Raw genomic sequence first — 22,524 nt, forward strand, 5'->3', positions numbered from 1 at the left:
CAGGTTGTTTGTTGACTCTTTTTGGAAGTGCTATCAGTTGGAAGGCAACATTGCAAGCTACAGCTATTTTGTCTACTACAAAGGCTGAATATATGGCTTTAGCAGAGGCAGTAAATGAAGCTTTATGGTTACATGGTTTGGTGAGTGATTTTTGGTTGATACAGAACAAGCCAACAGTGTTTTGTGACAGTCAGAGTGCAATACATCTCATAAAGAATCAGATGTACCATGAGCGAACTAAGCACATTGATGTCAGATTACACTTTATTCAGAACATTGTATCTCAGGAGACTGTGATTGTGTAAAAAGTCTCTATACATGATAATCCAGCAAATATGATGACCAATAGAGTCATAGTTAGCAAGTTTAGGCATTCTTGATTTGGTTGGTGTTTGTAATGCTCAGTAGTGCCCTTGCGAGGGCATATGGCAAGATAGAGTGTGTTGTAGTGATTTTGTTAATGATAGAGGGAATTCAAACCAAAGGAAAAAATTATATTTTTATATGGCTTAAATTTTGAATATGTTTTCATTGACCTGAATTGTGATCCAACATTCTTAGTTCTTTTAGTTACCTAGAATTTTAGTAAGATTTAAAAAAATGGCGCTCTTTTTGTGGTAAGCCATATATAACATATAAAATTCTTAACTAAGTGGCCATAACATATAAAGTCCGTATAAATAATTATACCATTTTCTTTAAAATTTTGAAATCAGTAACTTTTGTTAAGCATATTAAATATATTTATTAAAAATTTAAGTAATATATACTTGAAATTTAAGTATTTTATATAAAATAGTTATATAAAATTTATTTTACTTTGTCCTTGAAATTAGCCAAACACAGCGCAAACAATTTGTGAGCCCCATCCTCTATTAGTGCATGTTACTTTTCACATGCATATCCTCATTAAGATCGCTATTCATTTCCTATTTAGATGAAAAGGACAAGAAAGATAAATGCAGATTGAATGATTCCATTACTTATGCTATAGAAAATTTCTGGATTTTATGTGGATCTATAATAACTTCATATTCTCTTTTTATTGTTTGATCATAGATTATAACTAAGATTATTTAACTCTTCTACAAAACAAAACGTTTATTTCATGATAAAATGATCGGTATTCACATTGCACTATTAGCTTAGTTCATGTAGTAGAAGGAACAAGGTCCCACCGATCTCCTTACATTAAACTGAGAAGGACAACAAAAAAGAACATACATCAAAGCCAAAACATTGGCATAAACATTCAATTTCTATTTCTCCTGCGCTGTTGTTTTCTTCCCAAAATCTTCATAAACAAATCATGTTTTCTTCTGGTTACCTCATTCCCAGCAACAACTCCAATTATCAATCCACTTCCATAACCCATAGAAACTATCAACCAGTTAAATTTGAAGAGAGATCCTGTGTCTTCATCTCTTGCACAAGTTGAAAAATGTGGTGGTGAAGACTCAAAATTTTCACATTTCTTTTTCAAAGGAGCTCCACATAATCCCTTGTTCCCCTCATACTGATTGCTGTCAAATGTATCAAATTGTTTCCCTCTTGGTATAGGCCCTTCAAGCTGATTGTAGGAAACATTGAAAGAAGAAAGGTATGTGAGGTAAGTCAACTCTGGAGGTAGCTGTCCTGAGAGCTTGTTCTGTGAAAGGTCCAAACATTCTAACGCCTTTAGATTCGCCAAAGTTGATGGTATATGACCAATGAGAAAGTTGTTGGAAAGGTTAAGCAAATAAAGCCCTTCAAATTTACCAATGATATCTGGTATCTCTCCCTCAAATTTGTTGTAGGAGAACTCAATGGCGGTGAAAATATCTGGGATCTTTGCGTATTCCAATTCCAATCCCTTATTGTAGATAGCCATTGAATAATCATAGTGGCCATAATGTGTAAAGACGTAATACTTGCTGGGCCTTGCACTTCTCCCCATATATTCCATGTGGTTTGAATTTACGGTTTTCATGGTATTCCATATCTCAAAGTATAATGATGGCAATTTTCCGGAGAAACCATTGTGAGATAAATCAATGATTCGAAGGTTTGGGAATCCCATGGTTTGGGGTTTCTCTATCACACCATAAAATTTGTTGGATCTCAAAATAAGAATTCTTAGCTCTGCAAGATCTCCTAACCAAGATGGAAAACTGTCAGTTATGTGGTTATTGCCAAAATCAACCAACTCTAATGATGAACACTTGACAAATGATCTTGGTACTTGTCCTTGTAATTGATTATAACTGATGCTAATCATTCTCAATTTGCATCCATCACTCCATGTTGAAGGAATACTTCCATTGAAGTTGTTTCTTCTTAGGTCCAACAATGACAAGGAATCACTAAAATTGCCAAAATAATGGGGAAGTTCACCGCTCAAATTATTGAAGGACAAATCCAGAGTTTCAAGAGCACTTAAATTGCACAACAACGGGGAAACTTCACCTACCAATCTATTGTGGGAAATTAGGTAGGAAGTGGTCGATGATGGTGGCAGTGGGAGGGATCCTTGGAGCAGATTAGACCTAAGGTCTAAGGTGCGTATTTGAGCCCATTGAAAAACAACTGGGTCTTGTTGAAAACCAGTTAAAAGGTTGTTGGAAAGGTTCAAATAATCCAAGGTATTTGTACTTACGTTATACATCCATGAAGGAATTCTGCCTTGTACGTTGTTGGAGGAGAGGTCTAGAAAGAGCAACTGACTTTGGTTTTGCAAAAAACTGGGGATTTCACTTAGATTGCAGGCGGCCAATCCCAGCACACTGAAATTTGGAATGGTGGAATTTGTACTCCCTTTGGTGAAGAGAGACAAATTATTAAATGATAAAGTCAATGTCCATAAATTTTTGAGCTGGAAGAATGCGATGAGCTCCATTGAGCCAACCAATTTATTGGAACAAAGGTCAAGAACTTGAAGATTGTTGAGTTGAGAAAAATTGCTTGGAATTGAGCCGTGCAATTCATTTGATGAAAGCAGCAACAAGGACAGTGACTTGAGATTGAAAATTTGGAATGGGATTTGACCAGACAATTGGTTTGTCCGTAAATTTATATATTCAAGTTGGGTTAGGTTTCCAAGGCTAGATGGGATTGGACCAGTGAGTTGGTTGTGGCCCAAATCTATAACAGAAAGCTTGGTAAGGTTACCGAACGAGGAGGGGATTTGTCCCAGGAAATTACAGTAGGAAATTTCAAGTTCTTTCAAGTGGACAAAGTTCCCAATTGAAGAATGGAGTTTCCCTGTGAGCTTGCAATAAGAGATGTGCAGTTGTTCCAAGTGGACTAGTTTTCCAAATGAAGTAGGGAGCTGCCCTCTGAAATTGCAATAGGAGATGTCTAGTTCTTTCAAGTGGACAAGTTTTCCAATTGAAGAAGGGAGCTCTCCTGTGAAATTGCATCTGGAAATTACGAGTTCCTCCAAGTAGGCAAGGTTTCCAATGGATGAAGGTAACTCACCAACAAATTTCGTTGAAGAAAGTCTCAATGATTTAAGAGGACTTCCCGATTGGAAGTTGGGCAAATAACCTTCAAGAAGAACATTGAAACTTAGATCGAGCATCTTTATATTTGGAAGCTGGAAAATGCTCATGGGAAATTTGCCATGTAATCCGCAACTATCAAGACGGAGAGATTCTAAAGATGAAACATTTGACAGGAGGACAGGTACACCTGAAGAAATGTTAACGGCTGAGAGATGAAGTTCCTTCAAATTGGGCAATCGTTGAACTAAATCTTTGAGACCAGGTTTCTGGAGTTTCAGTCCATGGGAACCAACATAGTCATAATCAGATAGATCGAGGGAAATCAAGCTGGAAAGATTAAAGATTTGACGTGGGATTTGGCCAGAGAAGCTTGAAAAGGAGAGGTTTAGACGAGTTAGGCTTGAAAGCAGGCCTACTTGAGATGGTATTTGAGAGTAGCTGAAGTTGTTGTAGGCGAGATTAAGGCTTTGGAGGTGAACAAGGTGGAAGAGGGTGCTGTTGGAGTTGATGGACCCAGTGAGACAACTGCTGCTAAGGTCAATGCCTATCACATGGCTGCTTTCAACATCACACTCAACACCCTCCCAAGAGCAGCAATCACCTCTCTGTCCAGGGACGAGTTTCCATGATTCAATCTTTGAATGGGCTGAAATGTAACAGTTAAAACTGCGATAGTCGACGATAATGCTATCCTTGAATTGCAACAAGGCGGAGCTCTCATAATCATGGCAACTTGGCTTCATAGAAGAGACAGAGTAAGTGAATAATGCCGCAACATGGCAGAACAAGAGAATAGAAAACAAGCTTACATAAAAGCACGAATCCATCTTACTATTTTTGTGAAATATTCAGTTTAGTAATATCGGACAAGTGAGGGGCTTTTATATATAGCCAGAAATTACGTCCTCTGCAAGTCCTATTAAATTTAAGATTTCACTGTTTTATTAATTTTATTTATTTTTAGTATCATTAGCTTAGCCCTCAATTTTATATGAATTATTTTAAATTTTATTTTAAGTATTGACAAATTGAATCAAAATTTATCAAATTAATTTCTTTTATCTGTTAAGCTTTTAAATAAAAAAATTAATTAAATTAAATTTTTATTAAATTTTAATTTTCAAATAGGGAGTAAAAGTCTTCCGCATATGACTTCAAAGGAGAAAGTTTTTTATGTCGTTTTTTGGCAAGACTTCTAGAAAGTCGAACCCATAAACTTGAAATCCAACATCAGAGGAGAAAAGCCATTGGTCCCATGTTGGGTTCAAAATCAGAATAGGACTAAACAGGTTAAATTTGGATTCAAAACTATTAGTCTATTCACAGGATCGTGAAGGGAGAGGGTCGATATTTGGCCCTTTCCGTTTAAATTTTGAAGCTAACCATAATTGGCAATTTGACCTTGCAATCCAGTCCGATTCAACATGCAAATTTAATAAAATAAAATAAAATTATACTGAATTGAAATCGAATATTAAATCTTTATAATTAATAATATATATCTTCCTATTTTTTTAATAAATATTTAATAGAGCTAGGGATCACAAACGCAAATTGAAGGAAGATAAACAGAGGAAATATGCAGTAGAATAGAAAATATGTGGCAAGAGAAGGAAAGAACTTTATTCAGCAAAATCCAAATTGGTCTAGGTGGATACCAGATAATATCTATCTCTTTCACTTCGGCAGTATGAGTATTGCCCTAAGCTATCTACTAGCTAGAAAAATACAAAGATAATTGTTCATGCCCTCCACTCTACCCTTTCTCTCCTATATAACTATCTTACGCTCCATTTGGATGAGATGAGCGAAAGGCAATTAAGGGAAATGTAAGAAAGGTTAAGGAAGGCGAAGTGTAAAGAGAGTTATAATTAAAAAAAAAAATCATATTTGGAAAGAGTGAATTAATGAAAAGTTAAAGAGGGGTAATATATATTATTTATGTTTAGTTTATGTTTGGGAAGGAGTGAAGGAATGGTAAATTTAAGGAGTAGAATAAATAAAATAGTAATAGTGTAACGGCCCGGCCCACTAGTGATATTGTCCGCTCTGGCCTAGCCCATACTAGGCCTCACGGTTTTAAAACGCGTCAATAGGGGTTACGAACTGTCAACTTATGAACCCAGCATCTCTCCCGTATTTTGTCGATGTGGGATTTGCCTAGGGTGTTACAATCCACCCCCTTATGGGACTCAGCGTCCTCGCTGAGGTTTGCCCCACCATCGTTCAAGGTTGCACGCGGAGCGGCTCTGATACCACAAATGTAACGGCCCGGCCCACTAGTGATATTGTCCGCTCTGGCCTAGCCCATACTAGGCCTCACGGTTTTAAAACGCGTCAATAGGGGTTACGAACTATCAACTTATGAACCCAGCATCTCTCCCGTGTTTTGTCGATGTGGGATTTGCCTAGGGTGTTGCAAATAGCTCCCACCTCCTTCTTTTTTTACACCCCAATTTAGGTTGTAAGAAAAATTGATATTTGAGTAGTAAGGAAGCATAAGACTTATCCTTACTTATCATTATGCTCCACTAATTCACCTCATTTTAAACAGGGGTACATAAGTTATTTACTCCTCCTCACCCTCATCCAAATAAAGCCTTAATTGTTGCAACCCATGCACCTAAGAATCATAATCATTGTAAAGGAGTGATGCTCAACTGGCTGACCATCTTCCAGAACTTTCTTTCATCTAGAGAATACAACACCCATATTCCTATCAATACCACCCCCTTAAAAATAGTATTATCCTCAAGGTTGTATTGTAGACACCATAAAAGTAATTCAATTAATAAACTTTCTAATAATATTGTTAGAATTATGACTCAAAATCCTAGTGAAATTTGGAGAGAAACCTTTTCCTATATAAAGTAGAACTCTTATTTTAGTGTTATTCATAAATTGAGTGGGACTCCTAATCATATTAGAATTGAGGGAATTAACACTATAAATAGGAGAATGGTAGAAAAGATTATTTAGCTTTCAGCTCATGGAATGAGGCTATCGCCAATTGTAGAGAGGGGTCTTGTCAATTGCTGTGGATTTAGTTTTGCCCATTAATGAGGGGCTTTTGCCTATTGCAGTAGAGAGAAACTTTGGACTAAGTTGGTAAAAGGACATAGAATTCAAGAGAAAATGATTCTTATCTATTAGTAATAGGGCTCTTGCCCATATAGTTGAAGACACCATTTATGGTATAGTGTTGTAATAGTAAATATATTAAGTTATGTCAATAGGAGATTGAAAGATATTAACTAATGTATTTACTATGAGCAGTTTGATATAGTATAGATTCTCTTGGGTGTAATTGGATTTATGAGAAGTATAGTTTTGAACTTATAATAATGATTATTTATTGTTGATAGTGGAAGATGGCATGCTTGTGGATGTAGCCCTATGTTAAAAGGGTGAACCACGTAAATATTAATATTTTGTATATTTGCTTTATTTCTTTGTAGTTTACACGCTTCCGTAGTGTACAATAAATTGGTATTAGAGCATGGGGATGATCTTGGTGAGTTTGGTTGAAGGTAGAGCTGCTGCAATATGTGGGAAGTCGCACATGCAACAGTTTTGGTGGTGGAGAGTTGAAATTAAAGTGGAGCACTTGATGCAAAATTAAGGAAATTGATGACACAAAGATTTTTTTGAAGAAAAAAGCAATTTACACCTAAGATGAAGATTGAAAAATAGAAGATTTGAAGGGTTCAAACTCAAACAAAAAGAATTGATGATTTCATGATACTTAAGAATTCAAGGTATGTAATGGTTTATATATTTTGAGTCAAGGTAGAGATTGTTAGAATTATGACTCAAAATCCTAGTGAGATTTGGAGAGAGACATTTTCCTATATAGAATAGAACTCTTATTTTAGTGTTATTCCTAAATTGAGTGAGACTCCTAATCAGATTAGAATTGAGGGAATTAACACTATAAATAGGAGAATGGTAGAAAAGATTATTTAGCTTTTAGCTCATGGAGTGAAGTTGTCACCCATTGTAAAGAGGGGCCTTCCCAATTGTTGTGAATTTGGCTTTGCCCATTGATAAGGAGCTTTTGCCCATTGCAGTGGAAAGAAATTTTGGCCTAAGGTGGTAAAAGGGCATAGAATTCAAGAGAAATAGATTCTTGTCCATTAGTGAGAAGGCTGTTGCCCATATAGTTGATAACACCCTTTATGGTATAGTGTTGTAATAGTAAATATATTGGGTTATGTCTAGAGGAGACTGAAATGGACTATCTAATGTATTTACTATGAGCAGTTTAATATAGTATGGGTTCTCTTGGATATAATTGGGTTTATGGGTAGTATAATTTTGAGTTTGTGATGATGATTATTTATTGTTGATAGTGGAAGATGGTATGTATGTGGATGTAGCCCTATGTTGAGAGGATGAACTACGTAAATATTGGTATTTTATATATTTGCTTTATTTCTTTATAGTTTATACACTTCTGTAGTGCACAATAAATATAATATTGCGACAAATTGAGAATGCATTTCAAGATTAAATTGGATCCAATCCATCCTATTCATGAAACAAAATGTCATAGTAATTAATTCTAATGCAACTCCTAACACAAACATAATTGGAATCCATTACAAAAAATCATAATTAGAGTTCACAATCCTATTCGCATCTGTGATAACAATTGTATGCTTAATAACAACCCTTTTAGAGGCAATGTTTTTGTAGGGAAAGAACTGTGATGAGAGAGCCAATGCAAGCACACTAACAAGCAACAAGAACTAAATGAGAGGACTTGGCCAACCAATGATCGCAAATAGGTATTAGAGGACACACACAAGAACTAGGTACAACTCCAGTTATTAGTGTCAACACACTATCAGCAATATAAAATCCATATGGTGAAGTAACAACTGTTATATATATAATTATATAAAATAATATTATTATTTAAATAATAAAATATTTTTTAATTCTCACATGTCAATAATTGTGAATGTGAGAAAGACATATTTTTTGCTTTTAAAGGACACGTTTCTTCATAAGTAACCAACACATCTTTTAGTTTTAAAGGACACTTTTTTTTTTTACACCATAAGAAACTGTTATAATTATGACTCAAAATCCTAATGGGATTTGGAGAGAGATCTTTTCCTAATTTGAGTGGCAGAAATATTCCTCAATAGGATAGAAGAATATTTGTTATAATGAGTAGAACTCTTATTTTAGTGTTATTCCTAAATTGAGTGGGACTCCTAATCAGATAAGGATTGAGGGAATTAACACTATAAATAGGAGAATGATGGAAAAAGTTATTTGGTTTTTGCCCATTGAAGAGAGTGACTTTTACCCATTGAAGAGAGTGGCTTTTGCCCATTAAAGAAAGTGGCTTTCAGCCCATGGAGTAAGGCTGTAGCCGATTATAGAGAGGGGCATTGCCAATTGCTGCGGATTTGGCTCTGCCCATTGATGAGGGGCTCTTGCCCATTGCAGTGGAGAAAGGCTTCGGCCTAAAGTGGAGTAAGGACATAGAATTCAAGAGGAAGGGATTCTTGTCTATTGGTGAGAGGTTTTTGCCTATATAGTTGAAGACACTCTTTGTGGTGTAATATTATAATAGAAAATATATTGGGTTATGTCTAGAGGAGATTGAGAGAGAATAACTCATATATTTACTATGAGCAGTTTGATGTTGTATGGGTTCTCTTGGGTGTAATTGAGTTGATGGGTAGTATAGTTTGAGCTTGTAATTGATGATTTATTTATTAATGACAGTAAAAGATGGCATGCCCGTGGATGTAGCCCTATGTTGAGAGGGTAAACCACGTAAATATTAGTATTTTATATATTTGTTTTGTTTCGTTATAGTTTACACGCTTTCGCAGTGCACAACAAATTGGTATCAGAGCATGGGGATGATCTTGGTGAGTTTGGTTGAAGGTGGAGCTGTTGCGACATGTAGAAAATCGCACATGCAATAATGGTGGTGGTGGAGAGTTGAAATTGAGGTGGAGCTCTTGATGCAAAATCAAGATGATTGATGACATAAAGATTTTTTGAAGAATAAAGCAAGTTACACCCAAGATGAAGATTGAAGAATTGATGATTTGAAGGGTTCAAGCTCAAGCATGGAGATTTGATGATTTGATGACACTCAAGAATTTGAGGTATGCAATAGTTGATGAATTTTGAGTCAAGGTGGAGATTGTTAGAATTATGACTCAAAATCCTAAAAGGATTTCAAGGTGGAGATTGTTAGAATTATGACTCAAAATCCTAAAAGGATTTAGAGAGAGATCTTTTCCTAATTTGAATAGCAGAAATATTTCTCAATAGAATGGAGGAATATTTCCTATAATGAGTAGAAATCTTATTTTAGTGTTATTCTTAAATTGAGTGGGACTCCTAATCAAATAAAGATTGAGAGAATTAACAATATAAATAGAAGAATGATGAAAAAGGTTATTTGGCTTTCGCCCATTGAAGAGAGTGGCTTTCAGCCCATGGAGTAAGGCTATCACTCATTGTAGAGAGGGGCCTTGCCAATTGCTGCGGATTTGGCTCTGCCCATTGATGAGGGGCTCTTGCCCATTGCAGTGGAGAGTTGCTTCAGCCTAAAGTGGAGTAAGGACATAGAATTCAAGAGGAAAGGATTCATGTCCATTGGTAAGAGGGCTTTTGCCCATATAGTTGAAGACACCCTTTGTGGTATAGTATTGTAATAGAAAATATATTGGGTTATGTCTAGAGAAGACTGAGAGGGACTAACTAATATATTTACTATGAGCAGTTTGATATTGTATGGGTTCTCTTGGGTGTAATTAGGTTGATGGGTAGTATAGTTTGAGCTTATAATTGATAATTTATTTATTGATGATGGTAGAAGATGGCATGCCCGTGGATGTAGCCCTATGTTGAGAGGGTGAACCATGTAAATATTAATATTTTGTGTATTTGCTTTGTTTTTTTATAGTTTACACGCTTCCACAGTGCACAACAGAAACCAACACATATTTTGATTTTAAAGAATACATTTTTCCATAAAAGAACCAACATATCTTTACTTAAAGACACATTCTTTAAAATAGTTGTAGCATTTAAAAGACACATCTTTTGAATTGAAATAGTTTGTCTTTTGGTGATATTTGTTGGTATCTATAAATATGTAGCATCCTTTATATTTTAAAGTATTCTTAAATTCTATCTTCCTTCTCTATTTAATATTACTTCTCAATTTTCTCTATCATTTTTCTGAGCTGAGTTTTTGTAGTAGAAGAAATCAAGTAGTGCAAATTTGATTTCTTATTAAGCATTGTATCTTAGGGATAGAATTTCTATTCAACCATAGAATTTCTATTCAACCTTTCGCACATAAAGGGGAAATTACTATTCTAAAGATAGTTTCTTGGAGATACCTTACCTATAAAAATATTCCTTCAATTTATTTCTTCATTTTTCCTTTTATTCCTTTATTTTTTTTTATATTTCTCCAAATATTCTACATAAGTTAAATTTTTCTACAACAACAAAACCCATCATACCCATCTTCTTGATCACAAATTGGAAAAGAAATCTACTAAAATACACTGAATACACGATATATGGAATTAAAAACACTCCAAATAATTCTTGGAATCAACAAACCAACAAGTGAGTAGGAAATGAACATCAAGAAAGCTAAGCATGGATGAGCAAAGCAGTTCATTGCATGACTAGAGAAAAATAACTGTTGTGCACTACAAAAGCATGTAAATTACAAAAAAAATAAATTAAACACATAAAATATTGGTTCACCCTTTCTATATGAGACTACATCCATGGATATGTCTTCATTCACTATCAATAAATAAATTATTCATTATAAGTTCAAAGTTATACTATCCCATTCTCACTATATAACTATTCAAAGTAAATATATTAGTTAGTTCTCTTAGTCTTATATATATATATATATATAGTACACTACAGAAGCATGTAAACTATAAAAAAAATAAAGTAAACACACAAAATATTGGTTCACCCTTTCTATATGGGACTACATCCATGGATGTCATCATTCACTATCAATAAATAAATTATTTATTATAAGTTCAAAGTTATACTATTCAATTCTCATTATATAACTATTCAAAGTAAATATATCAGTTAGTTCTCTTAGTCTTATATATATATATATATATATATATATATATATATATATATATATATATATATATATATATCTAGTAAAATGAATTTTGAACAACTATTAATATTTTTGTATGGGATTAGATTTTAACAAGCACTTGATAAAACCCGCGCGATGCTGCTCGCATTATTTTTTTTATTTTTAATATTTTAATATAATTAATAAATAAAAAAATCATATTAAAGTATATTTAATTACAATTTACAATAATACAAAGTAGGATGGTATATGTTAAAAGACGCAAATTATAGAGTACACCCGATACATTAAAAAATAGTGAATCATATGCTCACATAAAAATAGTTACGAAGTAAAAATAGAAAGATGAGATCCACTGTTTTATTAGTGAAGATGCACATACACCGGGTACATTTAATAATTTACCGTTAAAAGATTCAAAAGTATATAATGCAAAAATTAAATATAGAGTATTTATTTTTATTAATAAAATAAAAAATTTGTAAAAATAAAGACACTAAAAATAAAAATTGCAACAGGATAAAATAATTATAGCACTGTTAGAATAATGAATTATAATTTATTATAAATAAAATTATTATAATGAAAATAATAGTTATAATTAAATAATTTAAAGTAATTAAAATTAAAATAAAAAATTGAAATGAGAAAAAAAAATATATATATATATATATATATATATATATATATATAGTAGTTTAAAATAGAAATAAAAAAAAAAGAAAAAGAAAAAGAAAAAGAAAGAAGAGGAGAGAGGGTGGGAACCGGGAATGAGGAGGTAATTTTATTGTACTTTAAAATAGTAAAAAGTAGAGTTATTTTATGATGTATGTTGTCTTTCTACATTTGATTGGTCTATAGAATAAAATTACCTCCTCATTCCCGGTTCCCACCCTCTCTTTTTTTTTTTTAATTTTTATTTTAAACTACATAGTGTGTGTATATATATATATATATATATTATTTAGCGTAAATAATATATTTTTTATTTTATATTATTAAAAAAATCAAATGTTTTAACAAAACTTTAAGATTCATATAATCAATTAATTATTAACATTAAAGTTGCCTCTCAAATATATATTTGTAGTGCTGAAAATTTGTCTTATCAAAGAAATGTAAAAATTTTAACACATCTAAAGTAGCTTGCCATTTATCTGACTTATATCATTAGGTTATATTTTGTTTTCTTTATTTAGATAAGTAAATATACAGTGATATTATTATTATTATTATTATTATTATTATTATTATGAGAAGTATATAAATTTTTTTAATATAAGTGGTTTTATTGATATTTGAATTCAAAAATTCACAACTCTAAAGATGACTCCAGCATATATTTTATTTTATATTTTTTTCAATATAATATTATATTCATATATTTTTTTAAGAGAAATATTCTTATGAAAATTAAAACTCAAGATATTTTTGCATAGTTAATATCATATAATTAAAAGTAAAATTTAAAATTTCAACCTTTCAAATTGAGTGTTCATTAAATGGCTTATCATTCAACTCATCTCATAGACTTGATATTGTGATTATTTAAATGGTTTAGGATGCTTAGTATTGAAGCTCCGATAGCTTGTTTTGCCAGTTACTTTTTGAAATTTTATTTGAAAAAATAAAAGTAAATTTTTTCAATAGACTACTTGAAACAATAGAAAATATAGGAATTAAAATGTGACAGAAACAAAAGGGTTCACTCACTTTTTTAAATAAAATTTTGGCTGAAATTATATTTTTGTTTATCCAATATAATGTTTTTTTTTTTCTAAAAAATGCATAGATGAAATTCTTAAAAATTAATGAATGACCGAATAATAATTATTAAAATTTAAATATTGGAGTTATTTATAAGAAGGTAAAATTTTGAGTTTGAATTTTAATTAAAAAAAAATATAAAAATGTATGATAATAATTTTATAAATTTTTCTAATAAATTTTAATTTTATTTATATTCAATATTTTTTATATAATTTTCTATTGGTTCTTAAATAGTAAAAAATTATTTTTTCCTAATATAAGATGTGAGAATTAATACTATCAATTTTTTTATATATACTAAGTTTAACTTATTAAATTGTTTACTAATATTTTATTTTTTACGTTCATCATAATCTTAATCGGTAATATCATTTTTGTATAACTAATTTTATAAAAAAATATCTTAAATAATTAACACATAAGGGAATTACGGCACTTTCATTGTTCTTAGGAGCAGTGAAAGTGTCACGCCATTCATTCAGTATAATATAATAATAGTTGAAATTCAAAAATTTTAGATAAAATGTTAATATTTAAGATGATAAGTTTATTATTATATAATAATAAATAAATATAAAAATAAAAAGAATTGTGCAACGTGACTTTTCTTAGGCACCTATATTTGATGAAGTAACACATTCCTGTAAAGTCATTTTTAAGTTACATATATTAAAAAATATTTCACTCTTTTTTTTTAATTTAATAGAAGTTCTGGTAAAAAGTGGTTAGTTTTTAGAAATATTATGATTAGTAGAAATTTAAATATTTTAAAAATTTAAACTTTCCAAAATAAAGTAAAAAAGAATTTAAAATAAATATTAATATTTTTGTATGAGATAATATTTTAATAACTGAAATTCAAAAATTTTTAGATAAAAAGTAAGTTTTAATGTGATAATTTCATTATTTATATAAAAAATTTTAAAAATAAAAATAAAAATTAAGCCACATTGCATTTTTTAGACGCTCAGATTTAATTAAGTGGCATAGTCCTCCGGTTAAGCCATAGAAACACTTTTATTATAACAATTAAGAGTCCAAATAAAATTAAAATTCCATTAAATATAGTTTTTATGCAAATATGTTAGTGTTTTACTCACAATAAAAATATCATATTTCAATGTTGATATATATTTTAAATTTTTCATTTCATAATTTCTATATTATACTTGACCTGAGTAATTTTCAATCTAATTTAAAAAATCGAATTAAATTGAATCAAGTTGATTTAATCAGTTTGATTTTTAATAAATCAAATTTGATTCCGTAAATATTTTTAAAAAACTTCAATTTTTAGTATGATTCCATTAATCCAGTAAAAACCTAAAATAACCAACCAAATTTCAATACATCATGGTTATATATATATATATATATATATATATATATATATATATATATATATATATATATATATATATATATATATGTACTATGCCTTAGCCTAACCTCCCTCTCTCCGTTTTTTACAACCTTCGCCCATTCAGTCCACACCTTCATCTTTGGGAAAATGACTATACAAGGGGATTGTAGCACAAAAAATACTGAAATGAAATGTCGTGTCGAGAAATTATTAAATAGATGTGAATATACAAAAAATACTATTTAAAATAATGTCCTAAAATTTCACGCCAATCAAAATAACATCTAACATTTAAAAAAAATATTTTTATTTATTAAAATAATTAAAAATTTTAAATTAGAAGCTGGGCGATACTTTACTTTAAATTTTTTATAAAATAAAATATAAATATTATTTTAATAATTAATATTATATATTATAATATTTTTATTTATAACAATTATTTTTTATTTAAAATTAAATTAAATTTTAATAAAATAAAAATTATTTTAATAAATAAAATAAAAACTGAATGCTATTTATAAATAAAAGCTGGACGCTACTACTTTTACTAAATTTTTTAGATAATTTATTTTGAATTTTTTATAAAATAAAATATAAATATTATTTTAATAAATAATATTATAATAAATAAATATTATAATATTTTATTTATAAAAATTATTTTTTATCTAAAATTAAATTAAATTAAATTATATTAATAAATAAAAATTAAAATTTTAAACTAGAAATAAGTAGGTCCAGCTTTTATTTATAAGTAGCATCCAGCTTTTATTTTATTTATTAAAATAATTTTTTATTTAATTAAAATTTAATTTAATTTTAAATGAAAAATAATTGTTATAAATAAAAATATTATAATATATAATATTGATTATTAAAATAATATTTATATTTTATTTTATAAAAAATTCAAAATAAATTATTTAAAAAATTTAATAAAAGTTGAACACCACTTACAGTAGCATCCAATTTCTAATTTAATATTTTAATTTTTATTTATTAAAATAATTTAATTTAATTTTAAATAAAAAATAATTTTTATCAATAAAAATATTATAATATATAATATTAATTATTAAAATAATATTTATATTTTATTTTATAAAAAATTCAAAATAAATTATCTAAAAAATTTAACAAAAGTTGAACACCACTTACAGTACCATCCAATTTCTAATTTAATATTTTAATTTTTATTTATTAAAATAATTTAATTTAATTTAATTTTAAATAAAAAATAATTTTTATAAATAAAAATATTATAATATATAATATTGATTATTAAAATAATATTTATATTTTATTTTATAAAAAATTCAAAATAAATTATCTAAAAAATTTAATAAAAGTTGAACGCCACTTACAGTAGCATCCAACTTCTAATTTAATATTTTAATTTTTATTTATTAAAATAATTTAATTTAATTTTAAATAAAAAATAATTTTTATAAAAAATATTATAATATATAATATTAATTATTATAATATTATTTATTAAAATAATATTTATATTTTATTTTATAAAAAAATTAAAATAAATTAATTAAAAATTTTAATAAAAGCTAAAACGTTACTTATAGAGTGTCCAGCTTTTAATTTAAAATTTTTATTTTTATTTTTAGAATAGTTTAATTTAATTTTAAATAAAAAAATAATTTTATAAATAAAAATATTATAATATGTAATATTAATTATTATAATATTATTTATTAAATTAATATTTATATTTTATTTTATAAAAAAATTTAAAATAAATTATTTAAAAATTTAGTAAAAGCTGGACGACGCTGCGTCTAGCTTCTAATTTAAATTTTTTAATTATTTTAATAAATAAAAATATTTTATTTAAATGTTGAATGTCATTTTAATTAGCATCGGCTTTGCGACGCTATTTTAATTGGTGTCTAATCTTGAGAGGCTGTTTTGAGTAGTGTCTTTCTGCATATTCACAACTATTTAACAATTTTTCATCAGTATATTTTATTTGAGTATTTTCGGAGTTACAATCCCTTGTACGGCCATTTTCCCTTCATCTTCTTTGCTCTTCACAGCCTTTGCTTATTCAGTTCATAGGCTTCTCCCATGTACGCACTCAATTTCTTTCTGCATTTCATTCTTAGTTTTGTTGATTGTTTCATGAGGCTATTCATTTTCTATCCCCACCCTCAGTTTTTTGTTTTCAATTCTCGGATCTAAGTTTTCCATCTTCGATTCTCAGATCTCAGTCTTCGACGGCTCGTCTCTCTCATTTCAACCGCTCTTTCCCAATGGATTCAGTCCTTCGACTCTTCAATGGCTTCTCTTTCTAGCTTCAATGCTTCAGTCTTCGACAACTTCCCTCTTCAAGTTTGCGATGGATGGGTTGATTTTGTTGCAAGTATTTTTTGTATTATTGGCTGTTGAATTTTTTTTTTTTTCCCAAAACTTGGTTGTTAAGTTTGTTTTGGCTGTTGATTTTTATTTTTTCCCCAAAGCATGATTCTCTAGTTGCTTTGTTTAGTTTCTGAGAGTTCACGTCAATTTATTTGATTGTACAGAATTTTTTAATGGAGCTTTGTAGAATATAAAGTCTTCTTTAAGTAATGCTGAAGTATGTTACAAGTAAACAGGGCGTTTTGCTCTTAAGTTAGATGTGAGCAAGGCATAGGATAGAATTGAATGGCCTTTTCTGGAACGTATTATGCTTAAGATGGGGTTCACTTCATTTGTAAAGCTAATAATGTTATGTGTATCTTCTATTTCATACTCCTTGGTTATTAACGGTTCTCCCTCTACAGTTTTTCATCCAAGTAGGGGCATTAGACGGGGTGATCCTCTGTCTCCCTACCTTTTCTTATTGTGTGCTGAAGGTTTTTCTTCATTAATTAGAAGGGCGGAAGCAAGTGGTCAGTTACATGGCATCCGAATTGATAGGAAAGTACCATCTGTGATACACTTTTTCTTTGCTAATGACAGCATATTATTTGGTAAAGCCACAATTGAAGAAGCTAGTGTTATTACTTGGCAAGTCCAAGAAGACGGTTTTCCAGATGTTAAAGCACCGAGTTTGGGCTACATTACAGAGTTGGCGTGGGTCATCTCTGTCCACAGCGGATCGAGAAGCCTTGATTAAAGCAGTTCCACAATCTATCCCTACTTACACTGTGTCCTGTTTTCTGTTACCCTTGTCTCTTTGCAGGGAAATTGAGCAACTTATAGCTCGAATTTTGTGGGTTCATAATGATGCATCAAGATGGATACATTGGAGAAGCTGGGAAAATTTGACAACTACGAAGTCTCTTGGTGGCCTGGGTTTTCGGATGTTTAATGAGTTCAATGTGGCAATGCTATTTAAGAATGTTTGGAGAATCCTCAAACAGCCGTTGTCTTTGGTTTCAAGGATTTTGAAGAGTCGTTACTTTCCTTGTGTCTCTATTTTAGATGCTTCACTAGGTTATGCTCCAAGTAGAGGTGGCCATAGTTCAGGAACCGCCGGTTATAGTTCCTGAACCGTTGGTTCAGATTCAATAAAATCATGAACCTAAACTAAACTGCTAGGGAACGGTTTGGAAGATAGTTTCTAAACCGTAGATTCCGGTTCGAATCCTGGTTTAAAACGATTTGAAGGGCAGTTTGAAAAATGACAGTTTAAGACGGTTTAGAGTACTGTTTGAGAGTAGTTTATGGGCTGTTTAAAGGTGACTTCAGAATTTAAGTTATATTTGTAAAAATATTTTAATTTTTCTTAGAAATCTTTCAATCAAAATAAAATAAGAAAAATGAGAATGAAAATAATTTTCTTTAAAAAAATTTAATAAGTAAAGACTTGAACTTGATTAAAAAACTAAAGATGAAAATAATTTTATTTAAAGAAATTAGCAAAAAGTGTATGAATTTAATTTTACCTATGTATCCTTTTAGGATTTAGAGGAATCAAAATTTCTAGTTCTATTACTTGCCTTTTTTTAAAAATTATATGATAATTGATAATTGAAAAAGTATAAAAGAGAAAAAAAAATTAAAATAAAGGGTATTGAAAATTTTATCGATGATATAAAATAACAACAAAGTAATTGAGATAGTATTAAAAATTTTAGTGTGTATATAAAATAATAAAGTAGGAAAATTGAGAGAGTACTGAGAATTAAAAGGAGTATAGAAAATAATTATTTAGAGAATTTGAGAGAAATTAAAAAAGTATTCAGAATTAAAGAGAGTGTAGAAAATAATTGTGTAGAGGATTAATGATACATATAAATGAATTAGGAGTGGGGTGAGATATTTATTGAATTTTTTTGTATTTAAATCGCCGGTTTGGTCCGGTTTGAAATCGTTGATTCAATCTGGTTAGGAACTGCTAGTTCACGGTTCCTGAAAAATATGAATCTGAACCAAACCGCAGAAAGACGGTTTCGGTCCGGTTCGAAGCCGATTTCGATTTTGATCGAACCAATTCCAGTTTGGTTTCGATTCAAAACCGGACTGTGGCCACACCTAGCTCCAAGCTACATTTGTTGGAGTATCCTTCATGCTCGAGATGAATTAGCCTCATGTATTTTTTGGAGGGTAGGAGATGGCTATATGGTTCGTGTCTAGGGGGATAGGTAGTCGCCACTACAACATGGGGGAAAAGTTTGGTCTCCATATAATGTTTTGCCCCCTACTGCAATTGTTAATGCACTCATGGACTCATCTGTATCAGGCTGGAATTCCTCCAAAATTGAATGTATTTTTTTGCCATTTGAAATAATGCAAATTCTGCAAATTCCTTTGAGCATTCGGTGTCCACCAAATCAACCTTATCGGAAGGGCACAAAGCATGGTCAATATTTAGTTAGAAGTGGATATCACCTGCTCAAAGAACTTAGAGCACAGCGCTCCTCAGGCTCTTCATCAAATAGACAATTTTTTTCCCATTGGAAATCACTCTAGAACTTGCAAATTTTACACCGAGCCAAACACTTTTTGTGGAGACTCTTATCAGGTGCTCTTCCTACTAGAGGTAACCTTATTTGTAAGGGTGTTCAGCTTGATGAATTTTGTGCTTCATGTGGGTCTGAAATTGAAACTTGTGATCATCTGTTTGGAGTTGTTCGACAGTTTTGGCTTGCTTGTTGCACTCTCCTTTGCATTTGGATGTGACTATGTTACAACCTACATCCCTGGTTTCTTTTGTTGATATTTTATTTCAAAGGTACGAGAAGGATTTTTTGGAGTTGTTTACAATTGTTTGATGAGGCCCGTGTTGTTGGAAGTGCTACTAAGTTTGGAGAAATTATTAGGTGCATTCGGTGTATATGCACCATCTCTCCCAATCATGTGGGATCCACTCTCATATTATAAGGATAGCTCACTTTTTAAGGGAGAGTACTATTTTTTAGTGCTCTAGGTACATCTAATAATTAGCCCTAAGTTTGTGTTGGACTATAAAACATCATTGAGTTGATAGAATAGTTGCGTAATCCCTCTAGACTTGGTACATGGAGTTCCCTAGCTTCTGGTGGTTTCAAAATGAATATTGATGTAGCAGTTTTAAAATGTGGTCAGGTTGGTTTAAGTGTTGTGATCCGCAATGATAGGGGTGAGGTTATGGTAGCTAGTGTTAAAGGTTTTCTAGCAAGTTGGGATGCAGATTTGGCAGAAATTCAAGCTGTTCTCTTTGGATTGTGGATGGCACATGATGCTGGCTTCTCCAATTGTCATATTGAAACTGATAGTATGCTCTCAATTAAGCCTCTTTTGCATGGGAATGTTGTCTCCCCTCTACATGATTTGTGTATGCCGGATCTAGTTCTTAGAGCTTCTTTTCTTTTTCTCATTTTTATGGATCTGCTAATAAATTAGTCCATGTATTAGCTAAATGATAAACCCATTTTATATAGGTATTTTAGGGTAGTTTTGCATCCATTTTACCCTTTTTAGTTTAGTAATTTTATGCTTTTAATGCTTATTTTAGTTAATTTGTTAATTTTAGTTTCATTATATTTGATTTTTGAATTTTAATATTTTTGATAGGTTTTAATAAGGTTTAAAGGCAAAAAGGTCCATATAGAAGAAATTCAAAGTGATTTGGAAGCCTAAAGTGATGTGAAAAATGAAGAAAATTCGCTGAAAGAAGAAGACTAACCGAGACTTTCAAGGGCTTCAACATGCCCCGTGTTGAGGGTCGTGTGAAGATAAAAGTCAGCCAGCAGGAATCCACATGAGGAATGTAAATTCAACACTGGGTCATGTAAACAGAGATTTCGGAACAAAACACACCGATGGTTTCAAAGACTTCAACATGTGCTGATAGTTTCAAGGACTTCAACATGCCCCATGTAGCTGGTGGTGCAGAATCTAAAGGCTCCTTCTCCGAATTCACATGAGTCATGTGGAAAACAACTTAAATCAACATAAGGCATGTGCGATGGCGCTGGCAGATTTACTAACATGGAAAAATTTTCTCTTTTCACACCTTTTGTCTTTATCTCTTTAGAGACTATTTTTAGGGAAAACCTTGAGGGGATATATAAGTATCATATTCTCATTTTTACCATAAGGAGAACGTAACATCCTCACTGTAGCAATTCCGTACATTCTACTATTTCAATAATCGGTGTCGGTCCGGACAGCTAGAACGTCTAGAAAAAAATATTTAGATTAAAGTGAGGAGTCATAATTAACTCAAATATTAATAAGAAAAATGTAAGAGAAATTTTAGAAATAAAATATAACCAAGTTAAATGAGCCGGTGTCCTAGCGATGGGTAACCTAGTGGGAAGTTGTGGTCTTCGCAGTTAAGAGCCCTAAACTCGAGAGAAAATTCATGAAATAATTTTTGGGACTCCAAAGAAGAGTCATTGAGGTTTTTATGGCATTAGAATGCCAAGAAAAGGCTTAGAAAAATTTTTCTATCGGTACAGACGATTTTGGCTCGATAAGCGAAACAGAGGGCATTTTGGTTTTTTCATCTTCAGAGATGATTTTTGGCCGACTTGTCCAATTAAGTAAATAATTATTATGACATAAAATGTGAATAAATATTGCTAAAAATTTAATTGAAAATGAGTAGAAAAGAAAAGGAAAGAAAATGAAAGAAATTGGAATTTTGACATCATTATGATGTCATTAAAATCCTCCCACCCAATCAAATTGTGACACATGGCAATAACTTATTTAAAATGAGTTAAATGGGCTGAAATTGAAGAGAAAAAAAATCTGTTTCTTCTTCCTTAGCCATATTAGCCGAAATTCTCTCTCACTCCCTCCACCATTGATGAAGTTTGTAAGCTTCATTTTCTCCCTTATCTCACCCTAAAACTCCTAGTTGTCTTCACTAAAATTTCACCCTACACCTAGAGCAAGCTTTGGGCAACAATAAGGAAAGGAAACAAGGAGGTTTTGTAAGTGCGAGAAATTCTCCAACAAAGGTTAGTGCCAATTTCTTCTAAAAATTTTGTGTATGGCTGCCATTGAACATGATTTTGGTGTTGAAATTCATGGATTATATGTGTATGAAAATTTTAGTTGTTAGAGTTAGGGTTTGGGCCACAAAACTTGGATTTTGTTCATGTGTTGGTGAATGAAAGTTTAAATGGTCAATTAGTGACCATTTGACTGTGTATGATGAGGAATTGAAGTGAGTTGTAGCTTGGAATTTGAGTTTGGGTGAGCTGCCTTGTGTGACCTGTAGGTTTGGATGTGAGTCCAGCCTGTTTGGGCAGCTATAACTTGGGTTGTGTAGGTTCAATTGGTGTAAGGCTAACTGGACATAAAATTAGACACATAATGGCACAACTTTGATGAAG

The 22,524-nt window shown here is 30.8% G+C and overlaps 1 protein-coding gene across 1 annotated transcript; it reads right to left on the minus strand.

Moving 5' to 3' along the window:
- Nucleotides 1-1,172: 1,172 nt before the first annotated feature.
- LOC110666885 (receptor-like protein 7) lies at nucleotides 1,173-4,351 on the minus strand. The gene has a single exon (XM_021827540.2). It carries the CDS (start codon nucleotides 4,307-4,309, stop codon nucleotides 1,253-1,255), a length of 3,057 nt encoding a protein of 1,018 aa, XP_021683232.2. The 5' UTR covers nucleotides 4,310-4,351; the 3' UTR covers nucleotides 1,173-1,252.
- Nucleotides 4,352-22,524: the final 18,173 nt, after the last annotated feature.

The sequence above is a fragment of the Hevea brasiliensis genome, chromosome 10 (assembly GCF_030052815.1).
Source record: "Hevea brasiliensis isolate MT/VB/25A 57/8 chromosome 10, ASM3005281v1, whole genome shotgun sequence".
Classification (NCBI taxonomy): Eukaryota; Viridiplantae; Streptophyta; class Magnoliopsida; order Malpighiales; family Euphorbiaceae; genus Hevea; species Hevea brasiliensis.

Excerpts from the sequence above, each read along its gene's own strand:
- LOC110666885 (XM_021827540.2), bottom strand. The coding sequence starts at position 4,309 with ATGGATTCGTGCTTTTATGTAAGCTTGTTTTCTATTCTCTTGTTCTGC.